At 53.7% G+C, this 14,851-nt stretch overlaps 1 protein-coding gene across 3 annotated transcripts in view; it reads right to left on the reverse strand.

The window, feature by feature from the left end:
* The window catches only part of Gnao1 (G protein subunit alpha o1), a 157,650-nt gene that overhangs the window by 8,240 nt on the left and 134,559 nt on the right, over positions 1-14,851 (reverse strand). For 2 of the 3 annotated variants that reach the window (NM_017327.3, NM_001414910.1), the window contains exons 5-6: positions 10,591-10,719; positions 9,691-9,820 (exon numbers count right to left, since the gene is read on the reverse strand). In NM_017327.3, coding sequence (NP_059023.1) covers positions 9,691-9,820; positions 10,591-10,719 — 259 coding nt within the window. Of the gene's footprint in view, positions 1-158; positions 4,082-5,991; positions 6,146-9,690; positions 9,821-10,590; positions 10,720-14,851 lie in introns of those variants that run through there. The other variant, NM_001414909.1, reaches the window with a different exon arrangement.

Here is a 14,851-nt window from a genome sequence, read left to right on the forward strand (position 1 = left end):
GCAGCTCTGTCTTCTGTCCTTGGCAGGCTGGGAGTGTGGACGGTGGCCAGCATTGCCAACAGCGCTATGCCTACTCTGCTGGGCTGCCCACAGTCCCGAGACTGCGAGAACCTGTTGTGTGGGCTTCTCTGGCACTGACACACACATCACACTCATGCTAGAAAGAGCTGGCACTTTTTATTAATGGTGGGTTACTAATAAATACATTATGGCAGCCAATAAATTATTACAATAACTAGGTATTTATTAACCAGCAAGTCACTCTTCTTACAAAATTACAGTTAATGAGGTGAGGGTAGGTGATGGCGGTGGGTCAGGGGGTGGGGTTGGTACACCCAAGGCTGCTAAGGGGAACGTAGGGTGCCCAGCCTCTGGCCTGGGACTTGAGGGTGTGTGCGCATAGGCCACAGGGGTCAAGTCGGAAGTCAGGGAGAACACAGGAAGTGTACAGCTGCTGTCCATGCTGGGCAGGCAACTGTGGCTGGTGCAGGAGGCTGAGGGGACGGGCGGGAGGAGGACATGAGGGTTGCTGGGAAGGGTGCTGTTTCTGTTAGTGGCCTTTTGTGTCTGTCAGAGGGTAGAGCACTCTGCCTAGAGGCCCAGGACTTTTGAGTGGGGGCCATAAATTCTGGTTTTCTTCCGGCTCCCTCTTTGACATGGCCATAATCTGGCACAGGGGGTGGGGGATGTCTGTGAGGCTGAGCCCCGCTCTCTAAGCAGATGTGTACAAGGCTCTCCTTACTGGGCGGTGGGGTGTGGGGAAGCCTGATTACAGCCCTGGCCCTGTCCTTTGGGATGCTGGAACTTTCTTTAGCTTGTACCTTGATGGGATTACCACCTTGGAGGGTGCTTGTCTCAGTGCCTCAGATACAATGGAGCTGGAGCCTCAGGACTGGGTTCCTGGAAGCCACACACCTGGAGCTTACCAGGAGGCCCAGAAAAGAGGGGTGGCAGCTGGAAAATGCTCTGTGCCCTCAGGATCTTTAGAAGAGGGTGACAGGCTACTACTGGGTCAGGAGGGAAGATCTGGAAGGGTCTCTCCTGGGTGTAGTGGATCTCCATGTCAAGAGCCTGGGTCAGATGAAGGGGAGGAGGTCAGGAGCGTGCACCCTGGTCTCACTGGCTATAGCATGCAGTACGTGGGAATCACAGGCACACCTCTGTGGCAGTATTCTCTGCAGGAGGCAAGGGTCGGAGTGAAGCACTGTCAACCTCTGTGGACATCCTGGGGATGGGGTTGAACAGGGCACTCAGTGCTACCCAGTGCAGACCACACAGGTCAGGAGCCTCCAGCCCCCACAGTATGTGGGCCTGGCTTCGAGGCTGAGACGATGGAGATCTTCTGCATGGCACACAAGAGGGGACTAGGGGACAGGGCGCCAGGATCTAGGGGCTCCATCCACCGAAGGGATCGAGAAAGGCTGAAGGCCAATACTACTAATGAGTGGCTCGGAATGGGAGGATTCCATTCCCGCCCCCGTACAGAGCCCAGCAGCACTCTCCACAGCTCAGAGGCCTCTGCCTATGCTTAAAGGGAAGATTCTTGGAATGGACATGGGCACAGGGCACAGGACTTGGCCACAGGCACCTAGGCAACAGGCACAGTTCTCTGAATGTGGAGAAGACACTCTTCCTAGAAACTGGCTTCCACCTGGCCTGCTGACTCAGAAACTAGCATGGGCCCTCGGGGGACACCGCCACTGCACATTCCCTTGATCTGGTCACTTTCAACACTTCCCCCATCCCCAAAGCCACGGCGGCGCCAAGATTCATCTGCCACACGCATTTGTCCCCCATGGTAGAGCTGCTGGTGATGACATGGGTGGGAGGCAGGCCAGCTTTCCCTATGGACCACATTCTTGAGGCTTCAAGTAGACAGCTCTGAGCACTAAGGGCGAGCACGGCACTAGGCTGAACACAGTAGGTGGGGGAGAAGGCAGCCCTGGAGACAGGAGCGGGAGGGCTGGGTACAGGCCCCGGTTCTAGCCGAGGGCTCCCGCAGCTGAGCTGCAGTGATCTGGAGGGGCCGCACGGGGGATGGGAAGCTGTAGGGGAGTACTTAGGGGTGGTGACGTCTCCCTTCCTGGAAGTGATCTTAAAGAATGGGGCTTGGCTAAGATCCCCTGACAGCAGGTGCTTTTAAACTTGGGGTTACAGTCTGTAGACGGGTGGCCACACCCAGGGGTGCTGCTGTTGGTCCAAGGACTGAATTGGCCTTCGCCATCACAACAGATCACTGAGACTGCGGTCTCCAGGCTCTTCTGTCACCCCTTGTACATGGCACAGGGTCCTAAGATGACAGGGATATATACAGTGGAGGCAAATATGGGTGGAGAGGGAAGGGCGAGGCAACCAGACTGGGGTAAGCTCCCCAGAGGATCACTCAGACTGGGGTGGACTCCTCAAAGGGTCACCCAGACTGGGGTGAGCTCCCCAGAGGATTACCCCGATAAGCTTTGGCACTGGGGAAGGTCCTTGTGTCTCCCTAGACCACCCAGAGTTCTGTTCTTGTTGGAACCAACAAGTCCAGAGCTGGTGGCAAGGACATGGGGACTATGAAAGAGGGCCAGGGTCCTGCCTGCCCTGTGACAGAGCAGGACTCAGAGTGAAGGCCAGGAAAATACAGGGCTTGAGGAGGCAGGGACCTTTCTTGACTGCACATCTACATCCTTCAGTACAGCCTGCCATTGAGCATTCAAGCCCGTCCCACCCACTGGCTGTACCAGCTGACTGGAGATGTCTAGGAGTGGCAGGGACATGTGCTGGCTGTCCAAAGTCAGCTGAGGCTAGGGTTGCTAAGAACCACACCACCCTTTTCTGCTGGGGAATCTCTGAAGTAAAGCCCGTCCCTGGGTTCCTAGGGCTCTCACCAACCCAGGGGCTAGCCGTGTGTCTGTGGTTTACACTTCTCCTGAGCCCACCCTTCAGGGTGCTGGCTCACTGCTTGCCCCGAGACCAGGAATATACCATGGGCTTTCTACTTCCTGACCAAGGGTGGAGTAAAGCAGGGTTCTGGCTTCAGAGCTGGCTCCTAAGTTTCCTATGCTTCTGCCTACACACTCTCCAGTGGCAAGGCTGCTGCCTGCTCTGTCTGTGACCTGAAGCCTGTGGCCTGTCTACTCACTGCCGCCCAGGGCAGCTGAGCCTGTGTGAGTAGATGCAGCAGATGGCATTCTCAGGGCTCACCATTAGCCTATCAGGAAAGAGCTGCCTGCCCCTCAAGCCCTCCCCTTCTGTGGCGCAGGACTGTTACTCCACCAACACCCCTTTGCAGTCAGCCAGTTTTAAGGAATATTCCCAGTCCCGTGGGAGTCAGGGCTGAGTATCCTGGGGAGCCCAAGGGCAAGGGAAGATGACCAGAGAAGGGCCAAGATCCAAGGTGAAGGAGGAGAGAACCCCTCCCCAAGGTCTGAGTCTTTGCACCCCAAAAGTGGCCTGACTCCATGTTGGCTTTTGTCGACGGAACCGCCCTCTACCAAACAGACCCTAAGGAAAGCATCAACTATCTCCTGACCAAGCAGCGCCTGCCGCGGGCCACTCTGCCGGCCACCCTATCACCAGGACACCGAGCAGGAGGTGCAGAGAACAGGACATGCCCATTCTGAACCAGATGGCAGTGCTGCCCACCCGGCCTCTGAGTAAGAGACGCAGCTGACCAGTGAGCAGCACCCAGGTGGCATGAGTGGTCTCTGGCCTTGTGGTGTGTGCTCCATGCCTCTGCCCAACCCTCTTCCCACGTGTCATGCAGTTGGAGTTGGGACGCTCAGAGGATGCCTCCTGCTGCCCCCCAGGCCAGCCTCTGGGGTTTTCTTCACTGAATAGGGCATCTGAGCGGCGGCAGAGCTCTGGGTCCAGGGGAGGAGTGAGTGGCAGGCTGGGTGGGAGGCCAGGGCTCAGTAGAGGCCACAGCCCCGCAGGTTTTTGGCGATGATGACATCTGTCACGGCATCAAAGACGAACTGGATGTTGTTGGTGTCCGTGGCACAGGTGACATGGCTGTAGACCTCCTTGTGAGCTGACTTATTCTTACTCTCATACTGCCCTTGGATATGAGCCACAGCTTCTGTGAAGGCACTGGGGCCTGGAAGATGAAACGGCAGGGGTCAGTGAGGGGAGGTCCCAGGCCTGGGCTGGCCACTGTGTCACTGTGTGTCAGGCCAGTGGCCATGGAGCAGGTCCCTAAAGCCTCCTCAGGACCACTAGAAAGCGACAGAGTAGGAAACCTACGGGTTCAACTCCAGCAACAGTGGCTCGTGCCAACCAGCTAGGGGTGGAGACCTAGAGCAGAGATCACCGTAGGAAGCAACAGAACATTCTCTATCCCAGCGACCGACTGTCCAAGGCTGAGGATGGCCTGAAAAGCTGCTTTCTTCTCACACTGGTACAGAGCCGTGACACAAATTCCACCTCACCACAGGCTGCAGGTGCAGGTGGAAGCCTGGCTTTTAGCAGGTTCTGCCTCTCTGTGTGCTTGTGAGGCTGCAGAGGGCAGGGCCCCTCCTGACGTTACGGATAAAGTAGGACCATGTACTCGTCCTGGCTATGAGGCTCCTTCCCCTCTCCTTGACGCTGTCCTCTGTTCTCCTAGGACAACTGAGAACTGACTCGCTCATAGTCTTCCAAGATGTCCCCACATTGATCTGGCTCCATGGTAAGTCCAGGGAGAGGATGTTTGGGAGAAAGTGCTGGCTTGGAGGAAGAGCAGAAGGGTAAGACTTCAACTTTATATGGACTCTCCCACCCTCCCCCTTACTGCTCCAGCTTCCAAGAATCCAGGCTATCGTAGTCCATGCTGGAAGCACTTGGTAAGGAAGGAGCTGGACAAGGACTGGGATTTGACCACAGTGCAGAGCTGGGGTGACCCATCTGAGGGAGTCCCAGCCATCTCAGGCACATGTGTAGGCCACAGCTCTGAACAGACCATGCTGTTGGCTAAATCAGGGCTGGAATTAAGGCCAGTTCCTTCTCAGTTAGGGTCCCCTCCTGTCTTGACTCAGTTGGTGACTAGCAGACAAGGGGGTCCCACAGGCCATCTTAAAGCTAGAGAAGAATCTGGCTGGCTGGCGAGGGAGACTGAGCCCTGTTCTCCTCAGCTGAATGCTCTCGGACTCCTTGCCTACTGGCCTACTGGCCTACTGGCCTGATTTAGAGAGACAAGTGTAAGAAGGGCAGAGTGTAGAACCCTTGCCTCACCTCAGGCCATGATCCACAGGCACATGCTGCCAGGATTTGTGTCCCCTAGGACCTGGCCACCTCAGAACAGCTGACAAGAACCGGCTTGTCCTGGGCTTACTACAGCCCACCTGATCCGATTGCCAGTCTTGAGGCTCCCTCGGGGTCCCTGGTCACTGATAGCTAGCTTCTTGTCCCTGCACCCTCTGCAGTATATAGGCAAGGCCCTACTGCTTGCCAGAGTCTGTCCCAGCCAATGGACCATGTCAGTCTTGTGGCCACCTGTGTGGGAGGTGCTGTTAGAATAGCTGTTTCTCACTGTGATCATAACAGTGACATCAGATTGCGTGATCACGTACTACATAGCGAGTGCTGCGCTTTGCATGGGCATTTTCACCCTTATGGTAAATCTGCAGTGGAGGGAGAAAGCCACATGACAGCCCCGTCTCATGGATGGAGAAACCTATCTGGAAAGGCTGTGGCCTGCCTAGGCCTCTCTCTAGGGGCTAAGTAAGAATGGACACTGCTATCCGACCTTACTCTAAGACCAGGTTTGTTGTCCCTTTGCCGTTGTGGGTTCCCACTGTGCATGCGCCCTCTGCTTACAGATGCCTCACTTGAGCTCCCTAGATTGTTAATATTACACTGAGATGCAGATGTGACAAGCCAGGGGCCCAGGCCCTCGCTGCCCGGCTCTAGTACAAGTCTTTGGGGTGGGTTTTGCAGGGTGATCTGGATACACTTGAGCACAGCAAAGGCACCTGCCTCCTTGGCTGCCCCGTAGCTGCACGGGGCTGTGTGGGATGGGGAGGGCTCTACCTGTGTATTCAGGGAAGCAGATGGTGAGTGGGGACTTCTTGATCTTCTCCTCAAATATGTCCTTCTTGTTGAGAAACAGGATGATCGAAGTGTCTGTGAACCACTTGTTGTTGCAGATGCTGTCAAAAAGCTTCAGAGACTCATGCATGCGGTTCTGCAACAGAGTGAGACCCAGGTGAGTCCGGCTGTACCCAGCACCCTGGCCAACTGTGGCTACGACATAGCAAGACAAGCAGAGGGATGGGCCACCAAGGCTCTCAATGCATTACTGGGGACAGAGACAGAGGGCCCACATGGACAAACAGGACATGTCCCGGCTTCATTCCACACACAGGCAGGTTTGGCTGGAGCTGGGGTGGGTCAGGAGTGCTGTCCCTTTCAGAGAGAGCTGGCCTGGGCAGGGCAGTGAGGTCACTGCAGAGGCTGCAGTCCCTGGAGAGGACATGCACCATGCACGTAGAGGACAGGGGTACAACCACCATCCAACATGTCTACACGAAATCGTGATCATGCAGACGTCTCTACTGGGGTCTCATTCATTTTTGCCAGCAAGGTCAGGAGGGCGCACGCATTCAGCTGAATAACATTAACCGAGGAGGGAGGTCCTCGAATTAATCCTGAGTTGGAAGCAGACACCAGGGGGACAGCGTCTCGGGGTGATGTTGCTGTGGCCTTGGTTGGTTGGGCGACTTTGTCGGATGACTGAGCTATGACTGGGCTGAGGGAAGCTCTCTCTCTGAGAAAGCTGGGAGTAGGGGCTGGTTTCTCAGAAGACGGGCCAGGACAGCCCCAAGAAGAAACTCAGTAAAACAGATTAAAACTGAGAGGAAGCTAAAAAACCCAACAGCAAACACAAGAGAAGAAAAAAGAGAAATCCTGAAAAACTGATCCAATTGGTCTCAGACCCAGGAAGTCCAGGGCAGCTGTGCAAGTCACTCACAGGCTTCACCTGCCTTGTGATGGGTGCCCCGTGGCTGGGATGGAAGGCTATGGAGGGAGGACGGCCTTAGCTCAGAAGCCAGCATGGAGCGTAGGCCTGGGGCCGGCATTCACAGCAAAGTCACCCAGCGGGGCCCTGAGAACCTGCTGCTTTCAACTCTTAGCTCATGTTTGATCAGAGGGAGGTGCTTCATACCTGCTGGGCTTGGAGGGTCTCTCAGAGCTGCCCATGGTTTTGGCCTTGCTTTGGTAAGAAAAGGCCCTGCAGGCGCTCGTGGCAGTAGTGGTGGTGAAGTTGTGGCAGCCTGTGGCCTGGCTGGGTGGCGCTGAGAGCAGGTACGAGGACAAGATGAGCCCATGGGGTCCCAGGGTGCAGCGAGCAGGGTGGCTGGTCCGGTGTTGGGCAGCCACTAACCGCAGGGCCTTCCTGGCCTAGCTCGGGAGCTGTCTCCAGACATCTTTGTCTCTGCAGCCCCAACTTTCCCCACAGGCCAGGGAGGGAAGTGCAGAGCTGGCTTGGGGAAGGCCGAGGACCAAGGACTGGGCAATTGGTGCCTACATCTTGCCTCTCCGGGGAAGAACATCCATATGCTACCACCTGCTCCCTGGCTATGTCATCTGGACAGAGGAGTGGAACTTCCTTTTACTGAGAGATGTCTTTGTAGACAGCCTTCCGGCTCTTAGCCCGTAAGGCGGTTTTACCACTGTCTCCCTGCAGCACAGCCTGAGGAAGGTGTGGCGATCGTGCATGGTCACACAGCTGGCAGGAGTGGTGCCAGGCCTTGAATTGGATCCATTTGAATCCCAAACTGTCCACCTCACACACAGGCTCCCCCGTTCTGACGAGCACTAGTTCCACAATAGTATCGGTTCATTGCCACCACAGCCAGCGGCTGCTGCTGTGGGCCGCTGGCACGTTGGAAAGCAACCCTTGTTCCCTGGAGGCTTGGTTCTCTCCCCTGGCTGTTGGGTGACCAGCCTTGGGGAGGGAGAACGCTGGGAAGAGCTTGCTTCCGACTTTGGCTCACATGCTTTTCCTTCCCCGAGGTTCTTACCTCCAGCCCTTGTGGAGGAAAGCAAGAAAAATGGGGAATGAGCTGGAGGCAGGGGAGGGCCGAGAGAGTCAGGAAGAATGCTGGAACCAAGAGCTTCAGGGCTTGGCTGCCACCGAGTAGTAAGGCTGGCTACCCCCAACCTGGAGACCTGAGGCCATAAGGCTTGGGGGTGACTGGACATTCCCTCAGGTCCATCCTGTGCTCTGGGAATTGCTGAGGGCCTGGCCTCACAGTTGAGGTCCCAGGCCTTGGCTCAAAAAAGAGGCTATGCTCCAGTGGGAAGGGTCTCCCCCATCCAGCCTCCAGCTCCTGGACTCTTTTTCAATTCCATGTTGGGCGTAGCATGTACTTCCGGATGTGGCCAGGAGAAGAGGTAGGCTGAGGACAAGAACACGTAGCGGTCGTAGCACAGAGGCAGTCCATCGTTGTGGAGAGAACTGGGTCAGTCATTCAGATGGATGCACTAACAGAGAAGGTCCTTGGCTTTGGCTAGTCACAGAGTCTGGGGTTCAAGAGCAGTGGAGGGCATGTTTAACCCCACTCCCTGCCGCAGCCACTGTGAGTGACAGCGCGGAATCCCAGCTAGCACACGATGAAAGCCCAGAACAGCAGCTGAGCTCAAAGGCACTCAAGACGGCGGGTCCTCCTCTACCAGCACCGTACCCCACAGTACCCCCAGAGCTCATTCACACCCCCCACAGACACCAGTAATGACTGGCCAATCGGACTCATAAGGAAGACAGGCCTTGTTCAAGGCTAGCCTGACCACAAGCCCCTCCAGTGACCCTTGTGTGATCCCAGAGGCTCAGGGTGAAGGGTCTGATTGTATTCCAGATAGGAGATGCCCCAGCGTGAGCCCACAGCCACAAGCCCCACTCTCAGAAGCAGGCTTGCCTCCCTTGTCCCAGTAGGACATGCTTGAGGCCTGGGTCCCTTCCTAGGCTCTGTGAACAGGTCCACAGACTGGTAGCTTAAACTCCAAGTGGGAAAAGCTCAGTGGATGTATCTGACTCAGGGCAGTCACCAGTGAGAATGTATCTACAAGCTGGGCACTGCTAAGCCAGAAACACTCCCATGACCAGCAGCCTTAGACAAGGCTGGAGCTGTTACTGTCCGCCTTTCACACGACAGGAGCCCAGGCAGAAAGGTCACTGCCTGAACCTAGCGGTATACCAATGGGCAGCAGAGCCAGGAGGAGGCCAAGGGGAAGGCAGGCGAGGGCCCCCTCTCAAGCCAGGTGGCAGGTCTCAGACACTGAGTTTGGCAGAGAAAGCCCAAAGCCACGCTTGACACTCACCAGTATGCTTTCAATATTTGGGTCCTTCTTGGCCAGGCAGCCCCACACCTCTCAGGCTGGGCAGTACCCAGGGAAGGCAGACAGGCTAAAGCCCCCTCTGTTGCACGTGTGCCCTTGCCCCACTGCAGTCTGGCTTTGTAGCATTTGCTTAACTTTTTTTTCCTGGTCTGACTGCTCTGACTCCATTGTTTACTAACAAGGTGCTTTCTGATATGCTATTTGTAGTGAATTAGTACACAAAGTGCAGCAGGAGGCCCCCCAGAGGCCCTGCTTCTGCCTCTGCACTGGCCTCACTTCCCAATTACCTTGGCGACACAAAATAGGCAAGGGCGCCTGGCACCACCCGTCTGTGAGGCCTGAGGACTCCGATTGTTGACATGGTCTAGGGCCAGCCTTGAGGTCACTCACCGTGGTTTCGTCCTCGTGGAGCACCTGGTCATAGCCGCTGAGTGCGACACAGAAGATGATGGCCGTGACATCCTCGAAGCAGTGGATCCACTTCTTACGTTCAGATCGCTGGCCCCCAACGTCAAACAGCCTGTAGGAAGGCAGGGAAAGCTGTGAGGGCCGGGATGCCTGGGACTAGTGGTGACAGCGGTGAGCAGTGGGCAAGCAGCACCTCATTCTGAACCCCAACAGACTGACGGATGACCAACTGCCACCCTGGGGACTGGAGGCTGCCCTTTGGGACTGGAGGCAGCTCTCATCACCCATGAGACCTGTCCCAGGACTGAACTGTGTGCTCAAGCAGACTGGCTCAAAGCCCTGCCTCAGTTCTCTGTCTCCTGCTATCAAGACACCAGACCTGGAAGACAGAACAGGGGTCACCAGGCCTTACTTAGCACATGAAGACTACTCTTTGGAGACAAAATCCTCTGGTAGGGTCCTGGAACCTTAGCAGCACAGTTTAGGCCCTTGTTCTCAGGCCTCAGAGCCTGTGCTGGGAAACCTTTTTTTCTTTGTTGTTTAGGCCTTGCCTTCTCTAGGTCCTTCAGCACACGAGCGGGAGAGCGGCTCTCTCAGGCTCTTTAGGTTTGAGACCATAGTGATCTTTGGTCTTCCAGGAACTGCTTACTCGCCTGTCAGGCTTACCGCCATGTTCCCTTCCAGGGGGCTCTTAAGTAAGCCACTTGTGGTTTTAGCCTTTGAACTTGGCAGAAACCAAGCACCCAGATGGGCTTCTTCTGGTATCTAGCTGTCTGACCAAATGAGAAAGGCATTTGAGGCAAGGCGCTACCTGGCTATCCATGGGGTGAGGCAGGGCATGACAATTCCCCTGTCTCTCTGCCCCATCTCCTCAGGCCTCACCTGAAGTGGAGGTTCTTGAAGGTGAAGTGGGTTTCTACGATGCCAGTTGTTTTGACCCTGGTTCGGAGGATGTCCTGCTCGGTGGGCTGGTAGTCAGCGGCTCCAATCCGATCCAAGCTGTCCAGGTAGCTGGGGATGACAACAGACAGGAGTCCATGGACCCAGGCCCTGTTCTAGCCTCACCACCTTTAGAGTCTGATGTCAGCCATAACCGTTCCAAGATTGACTGTGGGACCTATGGCGGCAGGGGCGGGAGGGGTGTCAAGCAAGAGAGAGCCTAAGGGGCTTAGACTTGCAGTCTCTAAGGTCCTCTTATTCAGACTCGAAGGAGTTGGGCACACAGACCCAGCAAATGAGACTACCAAGTTCATAGCACAGTTCTGTTATGTCTTCACTTAAAAAAATAATAGTGGCCAATAGGTAACATTACTCTTTATAATATATCTAATATATATATATATAATATATAATATATATATAATATATATCTAATCTATCTAATCTATCTATCTATCTATCTATCTATCTATCTATCTATCTATCTATCTATAGTATGTGTGTGTCTTATCTGCATGTATGTCTGTGCACCACATGCATGTGCACCATAGAGGTCAGAGAAGGTGTCAGAGTCCCTGGAACTGGAGTCACAGACAGTTGTGAGCCACCATGTGGGTGCTGGGATTTGAACTCAGGACCTCTGGAAGAGCAGCCAGTGCTCTTAACCAGTGAGCCTCCTCCCCCGTCCCACGTTCTACTCTGTACATGTACTCATGCTCCATCTTTAACGCTCTACACATTGAAAGACCGAGGCTCAGTGCAGGACAGTCCCGTGCTGAGAGCTCTGTGGTACCTGGAGAGGCTCTGAGCCTCCATCTACCATTTGACCCTCCTTCCTTTTTACCAAGAGGTCTGTGTGCCTCTTCCCTTTCGGTGCTCTCATAAGTGGAGATCGGGGGTCTACCTCAGCCAAGCAATGGTAGGAGCTCCCCGGAACCTGGATCTTTGGAATCAGGGTTCTTCAAATGTTCTCAGTGGGAAGGCAAAGTGGGCGGTGGTCAAGGGAAAGGAGCTGAGGCACCAGAATAGGTCTGCAATATTGGACCCACCAGGCTCCTTAGGAGGCCAGAGTGTATCTGGGAAGGTTTTGCATTCAGTCCTCAGGGGCTGACTCTCCTGTCCACAGCTACTAATGGCCAATTCTTTCAGGCTAATCTCCACGGTCCTTTTGGACGCGACACCTGGAGAACCCATTCCTTTGTCCTGCTATCCCTATCTCAGCTGGGTGACATCCTCTGAACACACAAGCTGGCATCTGGTCTAACTTTATGCTGGCTGAGTTTTATCAAAGCCTCCCAAACCATGTATGCTGGTTGGCCTTTTTTCAACTAGTCACAAACCTAGACATATTTGGGAAGAGGGAATCTTAACTAAGAAAATGGCTTCATAAGTTTGGCCTACAGGCAGGTCTATATGACATTTTCTTGCTTAATGATTGATGTGGAAGGGTCTCATGTAAAGTGAAGAAGTATTATGCTCATCAAGGAAGCGAGGACCAGGAAGGCAGTCTAGGAAATGACCGCTCCCTTCCCCTCTGAGCCTGGGGTCTACAAGGGGCAGGATTGGGGTGGGGTGGTTTGGTATGGTGATTAATTGGGGTTTTAGGATGTTAATGGCTCCTCTTGGAGCTGTACAATTTCATAGCCTTATCAGGGGCAGTTTAACTCCTAAAAGCACATAACACTGGACCCCAAACAGTGTTTATGACAGCAAGATGAGGTGGCATGTACCTGCAGTCCCAGCACTCAAGAGACTAAGAGCAGGGGGCGCTCTGAAGCCTGTGTGAGCTATAAAATAGTTCCAGGTAAACGTGGGATACACGGCAAGACGAGGCAAAGCTGCACATAAGGAAGGTCCTTCTCCCCTTGATAGTCTGGGTATCTGTCTGCCCCTCCATCTTGCTGTTGCTTTCTCTCCGGGCAGCACAGAACACATGACCAGAGAATGTGGCAAAGGAAAGTCAGAGAATGGGACTGGGGGGGGGGATTCAGGGGGGGGTGGGGGGGGAGATTCAGAGCAGAAAACTGGAAGTAGTGGGAGCGTGAGAAGAAGGAAGTGACCTGGACTCCATTTCAAGGTAAGAGTCAGGAAATACTGGCTGAACAGGATGAGTAGATAAAAATAGCTGAAGGTAGTGGTGACAGGTGGTGTGTGTGTGTGTGTGTGAGTGTGTGTGTGAGTGTGTGCATTTGAGTGTGTATGTGTGAGTGTGAAACAGTATGTATGTGTGTGAGTGTGTGTGTGAGTGTGTATGGGTGTGTAAGTGTGTATGTGTGTGAGTGTGCATGGGTGTGTGCGTGAGTGTGTGGGAGGGGACTGCTGTTCATTTCATACCCTACTCTGTTGTTGAGATGCTTTTGCAAGGGATTCACTTTAGTACTAATAAAATGGTAAAATTCCAGAGGAGTATTTGGTGACCTCCAGAGACAGGCTGAGACCAGTAGGCCCTCTGGTGCCCCTGCCAGTCCTCCTGGAAGAGAGGTCAACCTGCTTGCATCTGCCCACCTTACGTATCTCTGCCCATGTACAACCCCATGCAGACTGAGACATGGGAAGAGGTTCTTGGTCTTACTCTGGTCCTGTGGTTGTTTGAATAGGAATGGCCACCACAGACTCCTCTGTTTGAGTGCTTGGCCCATGGGAGTGGTATTATTAGGAGGTGTGGCCTTGTTGGAGTAGGTGTGGTCTAGTTGGAGGAGGCGTGTCACTATGGGGGTGGGCTTTGAGGGAGCCTATGCTCAAGCTCCACCCAGTGTGGACTCCACCTCCTGGCTCCTTCAGATCATGATGTAGAACTCTTAGCTCCTCCAGCACCATGTCTGCCTGCATATTGCCATGCTTCCTGCCATGATGATAGTGGACTAGACCTCTGAAACTGTAGGGCAGCCCTGTCTCTTCACAGCAATGGAAATACTAATTAAGACAGGTCCTGAGTTTATTAGGTGCCGTCATAACCACTGAAATGCCGGCATGTTGTTAGTGAGTGCCTCTCTGTTGGGTCCAGCTGGCTATGCTAGTAGAAAGCAGATTGCAGTTTTAAAATTTTAAAACTTTTTAAATCGAGCCAGGAGCTCACTGTATAGCCCAGGCTAGCCTCGAACTTGCTACCCTTGCGCCATCCACTTCCTGAGCAAGTATCTATCATCTTACTGTTAATCTCAGCCTTATTGATGTTTTGTATTGGTTGATCAGTTTGGACCAAATGTTCTGGGGCTGTCCTGTCCAGTGTAGGGCGTCTAGCATTACATCTGGCCTCTGGGTGCTGAGAGTGACAAATGCCTCCAGAATCAGGTCCCCGCTGAGAAAGAAGCACGGTGACATGGGAGTCACACATGTCCTTCAACACTGGGTGGGTAAAGCCCACAGCAGCTCACTGCAAACGCTTGTGGAGAGCCCGGCGGGGTGTAAGATTATAAAAACTAGGGCACTCTCAGTGCCAAGACACAACCCCAGGGTGTCATCCATTCCAGGACTCTAGAGCCTCCCATGGGGAGGGGATGGCAAAGCTCAGCAGGCTGTCACCCTGGTGTCACAGGAGGGGCGGAGACACTTCCTTGGCTGTGGCTTTTACCACTCCTCATTTCTTGTCATTTCTCTGCCCCAACCTCCCTCTTTTCTATCTAGTTACAGCACAATGCTGAGAGGTATGCTTGCTTATTTATTCTATTTCTGACAGAGAACTACTTATTTCTTACTTTTCACTTTAAAGCTAGAAGAAATCTGGGAGTGGTGGTGACACCAGCACTTGGGAGGCAGAATTAGGAAGGGCAGAAGTTCAAAGCCATTGTCAGCTGCATAGGGAGCTCGAGGCCAGACTGGGTTACATCAGACCCTGTCTCTCAAAACAAAGCAAAGCAAATAAAAAAAAAATTTGTAAGAAACACATAAAGTAATGGATTCCTTATAACATTTTCACACACATTTCAGAAATTTATTTTTGTGGTGCTAAATACTTTCCAGGATCCAGCATTCGCTAAGCAAGTATTCAAGCTAGAGCTTAGCCCCAAGTCTATCGCTTTCTTAGAAACAGAAGACAGGCACTGTCTGCATGGCTTTCTGCCTGTATATTTTTGTTGTTATTTCTCGTGTATGTGTTTTGATTGTTTGAGACAGGATTCGTCTATTTAGCCCTAGCTGACCTGGAATTCTCTGTGGACCAGGTTGGCCCTTGGTTCACAAAGATCCGCCTGCTTCTATTCCCTGA

Source organism: Rattus norvegicus, chromosome 19, assembly GCF_036323735.1.
Source record: "Rattus norvegicus strain BN/NHsdMcwi chromosome 19, GRCr8, whole genome shotgun sequence".
NCBI classification, from domain to species: Eukaryota; Metazoa; Chordata; class Mammalia; order Rodentia; family Muridae; genus Rattus; species Rattus norvegicus.